General features: G+C 34.1%; 2 protein-coding genes across 2 annotated transcripts; both read left to right on the top strand.

Moving 5' to 3' along the window:
* The first annotated feature begins 282 nt into the window (after positions 1-282).
* LOC121261177 (ras-related protein Rab7-like) lies at positions 283-4,059 on the top strand. The gene is made up of 7 exons (XM_041163409.1): positions 283-605; positions 924-950; positions 1,078-1,177; positions 2,261-2,407; positions 2,491-2,571; positions 2,727-2,872; positions 3,776-4,059. The coding sequence occupies exons 1-7, from the start codon at positions 553-555 to the stop codon at positions 3,840-3,842; spliced, it is 621 nt and encodes a 206-aa protein (XP_041019343.1). The 5' UTR covers positions 283-552; the 3' UTR covers positions 3,843-4,059.
* A 4,338-nt stretch (positions 4,060-8,397) lies between these two features.
* On the top strand, positions 8,398-13,216 carry LOC121259487 (sulfite exporter TauE/SafE family protein 3-like). Its single transcript, XM_041161097.1, has 13 exons — positions 8,398-8,645; positions 8,833-9,128; positions 9,418-9,577; positions 10,131-10,331; positions 10,425-10,489; positions 10,603-10,630; positions 10,751-10,848; positions 10,919-11,005; positions 11,179-11,229; positions 11,362-11,583; positions 12,446-12,539; positions 12,653-12,793; positions 12,991-13,216. Exons 2-13 carry the CDS (start codon positions 8,922-8,924, stop codon positions 13,068-13,070), a joined length of 1,434 nt encoding a protein of 477 aa, XP_041017031.1. The 5' UTR covers positions 8,398-8,645; positions 8,833-8,921; the 3' UTR covers positions 13,071-13,216.
* Positions 13,217-15,118: the final 1,902 nt, after the last annotated feature.

Raw genomic sequence — 15,118 nt, 5'->3', positions numbered from 1 at the left:
GGTTGAATTTGCCAAAAATAATGTCCAGCGATTTGGTCCCAGTTTGATCCTGGATCGGATCGTTGAATCGACTGAACTGATAATTTTTTTTTTTTTAAAAAAATTATACATATATAAAACGACGCCGTTTCGCTTAAGTAAGGGAAACGAAGTCGTTTTAGGACTCAATGTTTGAAAACAAATATAAAGCAAATGGTGCCGTTTGGCTTTTAAAAATTAAAAATTTGAAATTAAAAATTATTTTTGTTTAAATAATATGTATAAAGGAGATGAGATAAACCTATTTCCAAACCCGTTGACCCGTTTGTTGCTGCCTAACACGAGCGGACCGTGGTTTAACTGTGAATTCTACCCCAAACCCAAGGGCATATTAGGGATCTCATGCATCTCTGAAACCGCATCCTCGCTGCCCGCTGGCGTTCCACTATTCAACGATAACAACCCCTCGAAAACGGAAATCTCTCAAATTGAATTCGAATCAAATATCAAGAAGTTTCTTAATTTCCTCAGATTGTTTTTTTTAACCTCTAAATCAAAACTTAGCTCTGATCCATGGCTTCGCGTCGGCGTATGCTCTTAAAGGTCATTATCCTCGGCGACAGCGGGTAAACCTTAAAAAAAATAAAATCTTAATTTCCAGATTTTTTAAAAATGTAATTCCGTTCGTTTGCTGTGAAAATGGAATATTCTGTATTATGTTGGTTTTGTTTTTGCATTAAAGGAAATTCACAGCTCAATTTGTGTGAATTAGTCTGTATGAGGTCTAGCTGAGCGTATGTTTTGTGGCAAATGGAACAATATGGTTTGTGGAGAATGAAATTGTAGCAGAGATACTTAATAATTTTCGAATTTTATTGTTGCTTAAGATTTTGGAGTAATGTTATTGAATTTGGAGTAACATGAATTCGCTTATCATCTGGCAGGGTGGGGAAGACGTCGCTGATGAATCAGTACCCTCTAAAACCTAAATCTTGAATTTGTGTTCACTGAAATATTAACTCGAATTCCTTTATTCAATTTTGTTGGGTAGTTCGATGGCTGTATTGGTATTTGATTATTGCTCATTGTTGCCGTTAGATATGTGAATCGTAAATTTAGCAATCAGTACAAGGCGACCATAGGAGCGGATTTCCTGACCAAGGAAGTTCAGTTCGAAGATAGGCTATTCACATTGCAGGTGAGAATGATGAGCACGCATTTTGTTTCTTGAGTTTATTGTTCTTTTTCAGTACATGTTTCCATTATCTTGAATTGCTTGTTAATAAACATCTTAGGCCCCTTGTATGGCCTATTGTTTTCTGCGTAACTTTGTCTCAGAGTATTTTTCTTTGCTTTAGTTAATTGGGAAGTAATATGAAGATGGCTCTAATACCTTTGATGTTCTTTGCAGAAGATAATACTTCTTCTACTTTTAAATTCACAGGAAGGTGGTTACAGTGAGATTGAGGCTGTGTTTATCCAGTCTCAAGGTTGTAGGGATGGCTAGTCTTTTTTTTTTTGCTTTCTTTTGGGGGGGGGGGGGGGGGGGGGGGGGGGGGGTTTATTGGGTATACAAAAATTGGAGTTCTGAATGGTAAAAACTGCGAAAAATGGCTTAAACTAGCCTTTGAAGTTGCAATATGGATGCTTTTCAGTAAGTTAAAATTAGAAGAGATGATTTTAAAGCAAGATTAATGAAGGAGATAAATAGAAATTATTGTTTGTATGAGCTACAACAGTTGCATAAAGATTTGCATGCCATATTTTGTAATATCTTTATGCTACTTCCTATACCATAGTTGGAAATTGAAAGGTTGTCATGCGGACTTAGCAGCAGAGTCTATCAAGGGTTAAAGAATACAAATCTGTAAAATTGGAAGGATAAGTGAAAAGGATATGCAAAGCCAGCTGTTTAAAGCTTGTTTTGAGTTTACTTGAAGCCAAACTTTGGCAATTATGATAAGACGTTGAGTAGTTGAGTTTATCATGAGTCGTCTAATACATGGCATAATATGCATAATGTTGACTCATTTCCTGTTTTTTCTTTTTTTAACATTTGCATATCAAATGCGTTAATTCCTCTCAAATTGTAGCTTGTATCCATGAGGATTGTTTATCAACCAATAGATTATCTTGTCTAGATGTTACGAGGAGCTATTACTCATTTGGTGGAGAAGATGTGGAAACTTTCTAGCTTATTTTGCCAATAAAAAAAAAAAAAAAAAAAAAAAAAATTCTAGCTTATTTCTTTTAGCTTGACCCCTCTTGCTCACATATACAGATCTGGGACACTGCTGGGCAAGAAAGGTTTCAAAGTCTTGGTGTGGCTTTCTACCGCGGCGCAGATTGCTGTGTTCTTGTGTATGATGTGAACGTAATGAAATCATTTGATAATCTTAACAACTGGCGGGAAGAGTTTCTGATTCAGGTAGTGCTAACCTATTGGCCGCCCTATAATAAACAACTTTAAAGGAGCGACTGAAAGTTATGGTTTGTGTATTTGATGTTCAGGCAAGTCCCTCTGATCCTGAAAACTTCCCTTTTGTTGTGCTGGGGAACAAGATAGATGTTGACGGTGGGAATAGTCGGGTGGTGAGTTTTTTTTCTTGTCATTGGTGATTCTAACATTCTCAGTATTTAGCAATCTATAAGTTTATAAGAATAGGGTTCTCTCTTGATGCTTGGGAAATTTGTTTGCAGTTGTTCTTGCTTATAGGGTATGCATATGGTTGTTTCCTTGGTTGCAGGTTTCTGAGAAGAAAGCCAAGGCATGGTGTGCTTCAAAGGGAAACATACCTTACTTTGAGACCTCGGCAAAAGAAGGATTCAATGTTGAAGCTGCTTTTGAGTGTATAGCCAAAAATGCACTCAAGAATGAGCCTGAAGAAGAAATGTGAGTGTTTTACTCCTCTTGAAATACTGAATTCTATTAGTTGTATTGCATATGCTGATTTTAGACACTAACTCAAATTGTCCTGAATCCCGTATTAATTAAGAGGTGCTCGGAAACTAAGTTTGCCCTTGACCATTTTGATAGAAATCTAAATGGTGCATGGACGTCTAAAGTAAAATTAAAAAACAAGAAACTAAAAGATAAATGAGGAAAGAAAATGGTTCTAAAGCTTTGGCCTTCTTGTGCTGCCATAGTAGGCAGCATCTATTTGGGTGACTGGGTTTGTGCCAATAGAAATGAAGTTGAAATATGCTTGTCAGTTTGTTGTTATCAGTTTTTCTTCTCTTCAGGACAGAAACAGACGTTGTTGACATATGTATAGCTGAGTAAATCGAAACAGTAATCTGCCTCATGCTTCCGTTTCTTCTAAAACTGCTCTAGTTTATGCTTTTAAATCCTGATGTCTAAATTTTCATGAATTTATGAAGCCGAAACTTTATAGAGCTAATGATTTGGCAAATTGGAAGTGTTTTCCAAGCCCTTCGAACCACTTTCACCGTCCTGAATAGAACAATAGGTGGATCATAGGACATGTTTGACTTGAAAGAGTGGGGTTTGATCCTAACACCTATACAGTTCAACAGCCAGTATACATTAAATAAATTAGAAATGAAAACAATTTTATTGCCAGCATGGGTGCCACAAGAGAATTGCATAGCATTTGATAGCAGTGGATGTCGAGTGAATTAAGATGATCATAGATGTGATGTTCCGTACAGATCTGCATTCTTGTATTTTAGTTTTTCAAACTTTATGTTAAACATCTAGTCATGTTAGATACCTAACTTTGTTATCATTGTACTAATCGATTACCTTGATCCTTTTGTTTGGGGCTAATGAAAGATACCTGCCTGACACAATTGATGTTGCGGGCGGACGGCAGCAAAGATCTACAGGTTGCGAGTGTTAGAAGATTCTTGAGATCAGCCCTGTTTGTTCTGGATATCAAGATACAGCCGTCACGAATATTTGGAGATTTATATAAGTGGTCATTTTAACAATGAGTGTTCTAAGGAAGAAGATTGCTAGATTTTTACTTTGTATCATGAGTGAGAAAAGGCATATTGAATCATTGATCTTCTATGCATTGTTTATGTTTATATCTAATGTCTGTATTTCAACTTTCATTTGTGTTTTATCTGGAAATATAATGTACAAGCTGTGATCATTCATGATAGATAATCTTCACATTAAGCTTTAATAGAGGCAGGTTGCTAGAAAAAAGGGAAACGAAATTAACGGGCGTAGGAAAGGACCTGAATTTCTCAGGTGGTGAATTTTGCCAGCTTAGGTTACTGAGACGTCCCAAGACAGCCCGTCTTGGATTCTAGGTCGTGTCGGGATCTGAGTCAAGTTTGAAGAAATAGTATAGGGTCAAAACATGCATTTAATTTTTATATGAACGTGAGTCGAATTCAAGCTTATTATCAATGTTCGCAAATAGTTCTTTTTTTGTTTTTAAATAAATGAGTTCAAATTGCTTCATCCTCAAGGAAGGCTGCCACAGCAATGACGTCTTGGAGGTCCGTAGGTCTCGTTTGAGAACCTTTATCATCTATCTACTTCTTAAACAACATTCAAATATAAATATAATTTTAATTTCAAAATTTTAAATTTTTTAAATAAAATATAAAAAGTAATTAAACTCTTTTTAATTTTAAAATAAAAATTATATTAAAAAAATTATATTATAATGATATTTTAATTTTATAATTTATTTTAATTTTTTTATCTCATTTTTTCATAACTCGATAGAATATCTAAAATCAAATTATTTTATTACTATTTACAAATTATTTCACTATTATTTATAAATTTTTTATCTAATTTCATTCTCCAAACCAGGTGTTAAATCTTTACCTCCTCTTCTAACAAAGAGATCGAGCCCTCATCCTTCAAAGGGGACTGTGCCCAGGTCGTGTCCCAATTCCACCAAGGGCACGGGTCGGATCAAGTCGTGTCGGAACGTTGAGCCATCACCTTCTCAAGAAGGTGAGCACAATGCCCATGGTTATATGTGATGATGAGATGGTCCGTGGGGAGTAAGATATGCTCTATTCGTTGTACTTCTATTTGCTTTACAAATCTCGCTGTTTTTCTTTTCTTTTTTTAAGATCAAGATATTGACAATGACAGTGTTATTATTTTCTATTATCTTTTTACTATTCTCTTTATTTTTATTTATTTATTTATTTATTATTATTTATTTAATAATTAAGAAAATGACTATTAATAAAATTATATATTTTTTTAATTATTAAAGATATTAAAAAAATACTTAAAAAATAATAATAAAAAAAATAAAAATTTCAAATATGACAGAAGGTAATAAACCTAATAACCTATCATTCTCCTTTTCAGGATCCATCCTGATTCAAGATCGCACGGAGATTTTATTGCAGGCGGCTTCTCCCAGTAAATTATACGTCCCCTAGATTTTGGGCCTTTGTGGCCCCTAACTCAAGACATGAAATGAGTCTTCTTGGTCACATATTTACATTTAAATCTTGAGTAGATGAATCGATTTCTTCATTATGGGTGAAGGGCTTCTTGTACGAATGATCTATCTCTCTCAAAATTACTCTTTTTTTGTTTCATCATTATAATTTTTTTAAAATTTTTATACAAACTATAATAAACAATTCAACATTTTTAAATTTCAAAACAATAACAATATTAAAAAATAATATTTTAATAATATTTTATTTAACTCATATAAAATCATCTAATCTTATCTATCTCAATGTCCAAACGAGGTCTTAACTAACTACAATTATGTCTGCATCTTCATCTACCCACATCTCTTGCAAAGAAAGTATGGCTGCTAGCTGACTCTTTTGGTGTTGAGAGAGTGCTTAATAATCAAAACACAAGCATCCATTTGCTGACTTTTTTTGGATGTAATAATGTAAACACGATCCATCATCTTTGGAACCGTTCCTCTTTAGTCCAAACTTCTGGACTAGTTGGCCAACTTTAGGAGAGTTGTGCAAAAACTTCAACCGATCAGGACGTAACATTTATGTGATCCACAATGCAATTTGGAGTAGATCCCTTCATTTTGGTCGCCGACAGAGAGTGCGACAGGACAACAATTAAGAGATGATGGATGACCGTGTGATATTTTAGGAGTGAAAACCAAAAACATCTTTTTCCGATATGCATGGTTTCTATCAGAGTGTTGAAGTCACAAAACCATATACAAAAAAAAAATGGTCCTAATTCTTACCAACGGTAGTTTGGGGTTTGGTCTGGGGGAGGGTAGATGCCATATGGTTCCAAATATGGAACAAGACGACAGGTTTCGTTTTGGAATTAGACAGCTTCTTCGTACAAGACATTGAATTTGTTCGCCCTTCATAGTTCACACAGACTTTGAGAATGTGAACTTGATTAGTTTGTGGATCCCGTAAAATGGGCACCCAATTAAATGCTGCTACGTATGGGCACAGCCTCCAACTCTTTGGTCGGCTAAAAAAAATATATATATATATATAATAATAATAATAATAAACACGATTGGGTTTATTTAAGCCCATGGCTTAATAATTCAATTTAAAACTAAACTGAAGAGAAATCCTATATATAATTTAAAAAGGAAAAAAATATGATAATAGAATTGAAAAGATATGATATAATGATTGAACAATATATCATGAAGAAAAAGATCATACGCTATACATATGTATTATAAGAATCATTTACTAGTTCACAAAAAGAAAATAGAGTCTCCCATGTATGACTTCCTGCATGCATGACTATAAAAATCTCATTTATAAGACGAAAGCATGGTCGATCGACTCCAAGGTCATGTACTTGTCGGTGCTGCAAGAGTGATACCTCATTGTTGCAGTTTGGATAGTTAATTAAGATGAGATAAAAGTTAAAATTCAGATAAAATATTATTATAATAATAATATTATTTTAAAATTTAAAAAAATTAAATTATTTATTATATTTTATTTAAAATTTTTAAAAAAATTATAATAATAACATGAGAAATAAAATAAAACATTTTTATTATTTAAACGAGGCTATAATTTTCTATCATGAAAAGCCGAGTTTGACTTGCTCTTTCTTGCCATGAATGTATCCTTTTCGTTTGCGGGCGAAGGAGGCTACCCATCTATACAAGCTAAGATGAAATTGAAATTGAAGTGATGGCTTGAGGTTACACGTGCTTTACCTTCTGTTTTATTATTATTATTGTTATAAAGTTGATCCAGAGATACACCGTTTACATAGACGTTGAAATGACATTAACATTTATATAAAGAAATTAAAATGAGAATTTTATCGTTGATCAAACCATGTCATGCTAATAGTAGAAAAGATGTATTAATATCTACCAACTCTTTGGCTTTTTTTTTTGCAGTAGCAATCATGCAAGTTGTCTGTCTTTTTCACTTGTGTTGATTACGTGGATTACCATATTATTTCTTGCTATGATATATGTTTAATTTCATGGTAAAAAACTTAAAAAAAATCGTAATAATGTAAATCACGATAGTCCGGTCATAAAAAAAATTGACCATTTACCTAAAGTAGGTTAAATATATATATGAGGATTGAGAATAAATTAGAAATAAAAAGAGATTTTTAAGTCCAATAGATGTATTGAAAGAAAACAACCAATGAATAATAGAGAGAGAGGAGGAGAAAGAAAAAACTCACTTCCTTAATATTCTTCGGGCTGGTTTGGATAGTGAGATGAGATAATATGAAATGATTTTAGATGAATTTAATAAATTATTCTTAAAATATTATTTATTATTATTATTATTATAAGATTTTAAAAAATTAAATTATTTATTATATTTTATATAAAAATTTAAAAAAATTATAATAATGAGATAAAATAAAACGAGATGACTGAATTGAAAATATTTTTATATTCAAAGGAGCTTCAAGATCGATCCGTAAATTGCTGGCGACAAAAGGTTTTTATATAGATTATTAACAAATATCATAATATAATTAGGGCTTTTAAATTCTAAAACAAATAAACTTTTTATAATCTTATTTTTTAATATAAACTTTAATGATGTAAAGATAAAGCAAGGTTGCCTGGAGACACAGAATCTTAGCTCAGTCAATCACGTCTGTGATCTTTCACCTTCTTTAATTAATAGAAGTTAAAATAGTAGTGACTAGAAAGTTAAAGGAGTTTGGGGTACTTGGGGAAGGTTCTTTCCACCGAGAAAAAAAATATCAGGTATAGACAGTAGTCATCTTAATACTTGAAAGGGAAGATACGGCATGTTTCACTTTTTTTTATGGTTGATATGAGACTTCGTCAACCGAGGTGGGGTCTCCACGTTAAGATTAGACTCAAACACGTTGAATCATGTACATATATTCTTCAGCTCCAAAAAGAAAAGCCATGAAAGTTAACATCATTGATTCATTACCATGGATGAATAATTTGTAAATTATCATTACATTCTATACGTGTTATTACCGCTTGACTTACTATAGGGGTTACCGTGTAAGCTCCAAAACATATGTAAACACAAAAGTACATTCACATGAGCCAGCTTCTCGAATAACAGCAACATGACATGAATGTATGTTTCCTTTCGAGCTTTTCCCTAACCACTACCTTCTGATCAGATTTTTCATCGGCGCGTAAGCAAACAGCTTGAGCGACATGAAAACGTACATGATGAAGAGAGAGATGCGACTGAATGAGTGAGCTCGCAGTACCGACTGTAATGCATAGCGTACGTTGCGTTCCCAATATATAAGTAATTAAATACTTATAAATTCCTACCAAGAGAGTGATAAATTGGAAGCTTTCAGTGGAATATTGCGTACGTTGTGATATATAGTCGCTCGATCTGTTTCAACTACTGAAGAGTCGGACAGGCTAGCTCTTTATAAGCCCGTACTTCCTTGTTTCCTTTTGAGTTCTTGTTTTGAGGTAAAATCTGCGAATCTTTAGTGTTTTAAGAGAGTGGGAGTAGTTAGGTATTGAAATACAGATATAATGGCTGGAACTGGAGCAGAAAGGTGGGGATCCAGACTGACTGGAATGGTTGTGATTATTGCTTTTCTGGTTATGGCTTCGGTTTATGCTTTGGCAAAAGAAAATTTGGATCAGAAAGTGACCGAAGGAGATGAAACTCATTACGTAATGAGATTATCAAAGTCTCAAGGGCAGCCTGGTCGAGTGGGCCACTATCATGTTTGGCCAGTAAGTCTATCTAATTCATAACTTCAGTTCTTCAAGTGTTTCTTACTTGATTGTTTTACCCTACTCTGCTCTTTTTTTCTTTTTTCTTTTTAATTATTGTTGGATATGTACTCTATTCTGCTTGCTTGCAAGGGAAACCTACCTTTTTTTTTGAAGTGATTATTATATATATGGTCTAGATAGTACTTTTCCGTAGTAAAATACTCTTTTCTGTCGACTCTAAACATGGAAAGTGTTTTCGGAAAGTGTTCGAAGATTTTACTTGTAATAGCTTGAAAAATCCGGACAGGATATGAAATTAGGCTGGAAGATCGTAGTGGGTGCAATAATTGGATTCTTTGGGGCGGCATTTGGGAGCGTGGGAGGAGTTGGAGGGGGTGGAATTTTTGTTCCGATGCTTACGCTGATTATTGGGTTTGATCAGAAATCATCGACGGCTCTATCAAAATGTAAGTATCATATTATGATCGCTAGCTGGTTTTTATGCTGATCTTTTGATTACTGTGGCCCCTGGAAAGTTATTCAGAAATAAAAAGCTTTAACATCTTTGCTGAGTTCTAACGTATACGTTAAGAGCATTAGAAGAAGTGATCAACCCAGAAAGGCGAAAGCTGCCACCCGAGTTCATTCAAAGACTTGCTAGGAATTGTTTTATTGCCATGCCTCTACGAATTCTCTACTGTCTGAATATTAATACCATGGAAATCCACAGAGCCCTCTACCAGTAATATTTGTCTACATAATCTTTCTGACGTGATCCAGCGGCTTCTACCTCTGTTTTTGCATATCCCCGCTTCATTTTCTGTTAACATCAATCAGATTCTTAAAGCAGGGTGTGATTATAATCTGAGAGCGGCTTTCATTTGGTGTAAATTATATTATATGTTCTTTAATCATCGAGGAATTGATGTACATAATGTTGTTTTCTCACTACTCGATCGCTGATATTATAATATTTAAGAACCCGTCAACAATTTTCCGTGCTTTGGTTTGTTTGGTCAGTTATGATCATGGGTGGAGCAGCAGCGACTGTTTTCTACAATTTAAGGCAAAGGCATCCTACTCTTGAGCTGCCCATCATTGACTATGACCTAGCACTTCTATTTCAACCAATGTTGGTGCTTGGGATCAGTATTGGAGTTTCTTTCAATGTGATTTTTGCTGACTGGATGATCACAATCTTGTTAATTCTTGTCTTCATGGGTAACAGTTGTTTAAATTGCAATCCCCTCTCTCTCTCTCTCTCTCTCTCTCCCTCCTTGGACAACTTAATTATTTGGATCCGGCGACCTGCAGTTATGTCAACCAAGGCATTCCTCAAAGGTGTTGAAACATGGAAAAAGGAAACCATAACTAAAAAGGTAGCCAAAAACTTTGTGTTCATAGTCAATGTTATATATGCTCTTGTTTTTCTATATGTTTATTTAGTACGTCCATCACCCAGTTTCATTTATTAATTGTTTTTGGTTTTCAGGAGGCTGCACTACGCTTGCAATCAAATGGTGAGCTGGTCTTAACATTATATAATTTTTTTTGTTTCCGGCCTCTGATCTGGTGCTTGAAGTCTATCTCGAATATCTTAAAGGCCAAATTGTCCGGCTATAATATTCTCCTTTGATCAGGTGTTAGTAATGATCAAGAGGTCGAAGTCAAACCATTACCCGAAGGGCCAAGTGGTGGCACTCGTACAGAAGAAACAAAGGACTCTAAAAGACCAGAGGTAAGAATCCACAGCAACTACTTACATGATTTATGATCTCAGGGATTGACTTCTGTAACTTTCCTCCTAGGTCTCTATTCTTGAGAATATTTACTGGAAAGAACTAGGAATTCTTGTCGCCGTTTGGGTCATAATCCTTGCATTGCAGATTGCCAAGGTTTTCAGCTGCTTTGTGCTATCTACTTACTTTTTTTTTCATCATAGAAGAGCCTATATATATTTATATATATATATATATATATATATATATGTTGGAATTTTCTTCTGCTTTAACCTCTAGCTAGCTAACAGCTGACTAATGCATATATTATACTTATTTGTTGGAGACAGAATTACACAAAAACTTGTTCAGCGTTATATTGGGTATTAAACCTTTTACAGGTACGTACCTGCATCGACCTATGACTTGGATAAGAGAAACAAACTTCTTATTCATCATTCCCCTCCTTTGCATGGTTAGGTGCATGGCTATCGGACTGATCATTATTTCTTAATTTCTTTCTTGTCATGAAGATTCCGGTGGCAGCTGGAGTGTCTTTATATGAGGCTGTAAGCCTGTACAAAGGGCGGAGGGTGATTGCATCCAAGGGAGGAGCAGACAAAAATTGGAGGGTGCACCAGCTGGTTCTTTATTGTGCAGGTGGGATTGTGGCTGGCATTGTTGGTGGCTTGCTTGGTCTTGGTGGAGGATTCATTCTCGGTCCACTTTTTCTGGAGATGGGAATCCCTCCTCAGGTACTTAAATTCTGATATAGTACTTGTACACAAATTACTATCACACCGGCCAGTTAACATATCTTCATGAACTATTACATAAAATAACACATGGTCTAAACCTTATAAGATAACGTATCTTACATGACTATTATATATATAATAAATAAAACTTTTAATTAAAAGACCATTAATTTAGCACATAATTAATTGACCTCCAAAATTCGATAGGCCGGTATCAGCCTTTTCTGCCCTTATTCTTTATGTTTGCACGATCAGAAACTTTAAAAACTTTAGTTGAGTGAATAAAGTGATTAAGAATCTTTATATAGTGTGCAAAAAGCTGGAATTAAATCTACCCGTCAATAGTAATATATATAACTTTCTCTGAAATTCAATTCCCTACGATCAATGATCAGCTTACAAAATCTATATATTGATATATAACGTCTTATAACCTTTTTAAGTATGTTAAACTTACATATGATCAGTTATATAATATAATATATATATATATATATATATGTAAGTTTAATAAATCTACCCGGCCGTGAAGAGTAATATATATAACTTACAACCTTTTTAAGAATGTGATCAGTGATGATAGGATGGTAATTTCATAGTAACAAAATCTCATGCTTAAAAAAACTAATTTAATATTGTAATAGATGGCTAGGTACGTACATGGCGCCGTACGTTATTTTGTTCCCTAAAACTAGAGTATGCAGTACATAGTGGTTGGGCATTTTAAGTTTTTACTTTTCCAAAGTGCAATTTAGTTAAGCTATATGCATGCATGCATGCTACATGATAATATTACAAGTTGGAGTTAATTTTATCGATGGTTTCGTGGACTGACTTGTTTAGGATTTTGATCATGAAGGTGTCTAGTGCCACGGCCACATTCGCCATGACATTTTCCTCATCCATGTCTGTCGTAGAATACTATCTTCTAAAACGCTTTCCAGTTCCTTATGGTAAGCTGCCTGCATGCATGTGTACTTGAGCAGCAGTACTACGTACGACATCGATCATCGACCGCGTACCGTAGCTAGCTAATCAAAGATTAATGTTTTCCATTGAAATGCAGCTCTCTACTTTTGTGCCGTGGCGATCATTGCAGCTTTTGTAGGACAACATGTGGTAACGAAGGTGATCGCCATATTAGGGAGAGCGTCGTTGATCATCTTCGTTCTTGCGGGCACTATTTTTGTCAGTGCAATATCACTGGGTATGTCACTAGCGAACTGGTCGGAAAAATATATATATATATATATATATATATATATATACACACATAATTCCTGCAGTTCTCTTCGTTGATTTCAATATATAACGTATAAGACGCTTCATTTTCTTTCTTTGTTTTTTTAAAATATAGTGATCATTGAATACTTCCATCTATCTGAATTATTTCTCCTAAAACAGGTGGGGTTGGCGTGGTACACATGGTTGAAAAGATCGAACATAAGGAACGGTTGGGATTTGAAAGTCTATGTACATATTAAACTATAATATATGTATTTTTGAAGTGTTCAATTAGGATTTTTCATTAATGGCTAGCTTGCATGATAATTCTTCAATTAGGACGTAAATGCTTTTGCATGGGATTATAAAAATAATAAATAAATTAAGGCTGCATGAATGTGTTATTACTGACGTACGTGGCAGTGGCCATGTTTGGCATGTCGGAGGACGTGTCGTGTTAAACAAAACAACATGTACGTACGGCTTAATTAATTTGTTATATATTCTAATTCCTTATTGAAAGTTGTTTGTTCGATTCATATCTTTATAATTAAAAGACAAGTACTTCAAATAACAGCTTGCACTTATTGGAAGCTTATATATAATTTAAGCTGCTACAATATTTTGTAGCGAGTTTATAAAATCATTGAAAAAAATATTTTGGCCAAAATAATCTTTAAGGGGTTGATCTTAATTTTAAGGTTTTTGGTGTTATATTAAAAAATTTTAAAGGCCGTTGATCTCGATCGATTCCTCTCAAATTCTAATATTATCCTGATTAACTAGATTAATCCATTAATATATGCAAGTATGTAACATTCGTAAAAATTAGTAGAGATCGATCTTTCTAAATATCCAGCTTCCTAGCTAGCTAGCTAGTTTCTAACTCTTATCGGTCATCACACACACACACACTAATTAGCTCCATGGTCATTCTCAAACCTTACAAATTTCTTAAATTTTTATATAAAATATAATGAATAATTTAACTTTTTTAAATTTTAAAATAAAAATAATATTAAAAAATAATATTTTATTCAACTTCTTCCTAATCTCATCTATTTTTTATACATATAACCAACCCAAATTATTTTGATCAAGTCATGAATAATAAATCAATACATGATGCAGTCAGCGCAATTAATTATATATAACTTTTTTTTTTCCAGGAGAATTAATCATATATATATATATATAACTGGTGCTCTTTTTCTGATCACCGACTATAATTAATCACCAGCAGGCCGTTCTAAAAGTACTATAGTCTGGCCGTAATTAAAAAAGAAAAAGAAAAAAAAAAGAACTGCTATCTCATCTGAAGTCCTCGGAAAATAACGTTTCAAGGGCTCTGAAAGTTGGATAAGGATGAATGAAGAGTTCTCCGTCTGAACTTCAAGGTATATAAGTTGGCAATATAATGCTGTTTGAACCGTAGACCGATGGTACTTCATCAATTTTTGTTTTTTGTTTTTTTTTTAATTTTATTTTAGTGATTAAGTAAGTGAATATTATTGATTTTATGTATTTTTTGTAATATATATATATATATATATATATTTAAAGATGTTAAAAAAATGAATTAAAAAAAAAAAAAAAAAGAAGAAGAAGAAGAAGAAGATTCTGAAATGCACTTAATCGGTTGGATTATCAGTAGGGACATCGGTCCAGTAGCATCATCCATATAAGTTTTCATATATCTATTATATGATAAAAAATGTCTATTGCTTATGAACAGTAATGTTTGATCGTCCGTTTTTTTCTTTTGTTTTTTTGGGTGTTGTCGTTTTTGTCATTTTGTTAAGTGTTTATCGTGTGTTTCGTTCATGTATTGTTTGTCCATAATGGTCTTTTACTGTTGAAATATTATTGGAAGAAGCTACTACTTATAGCAGTCATTTTTGTACACATTGCGTGGCAAAATTTACACCACACCTTTCTTAAATTTAAAATTAGAGATGGATGAGAGAGAGCGGAGATGAGAGAGAGAGCAGAGATGTGAGAGAGAGAGAGAGAGAGAGCAGAGATGAGAGAGCGGAGATGAGAGAGAGATTGAGATGAGAGAGAGAGCGGAGATGAGAGAGAGGACGACGAGGGAGAGACGACGAGAGAGAGGCCGAGATGAGAGAGAGAGTCGAGGAGAGAGAGAGAGTTGGTGAGAGAGAGAACTGAGATGAGAGAGAGACGATTAGGGATGAGAGAGAGATGATGAGGGATGAGAGAGAGAGTTGATGAGAGAGAGAGACGGGAGAGAGAGAGATGCTGATGAGAGAGAGATGAGAGAGAGAGAGAAGCCGTCTACGTTTGAAGG

This window comes from Juglans microcarpa x Juglans regia, chromosome 1D (genome assembly GCF_004785595.1).
Source record: "Juglans microcarpa x Juglans regia isolate MS1-56 chromosome 1D, Jm3101_v1.0, whole genome shotgun sequence".
NCBI classification, from domain to species: domain Eukaryota; kingdom Viridiplantae; phylum Streptophyta; class Magnoliopsida; order Fagales; family Juglandaceae; genus Juglans; species Juglans microcarpa x Juglans regia.
Note: the sequence above shows the minus strand (reverse complement) of the source record. Positions and strands in the feature narration are given on the sequence as shown.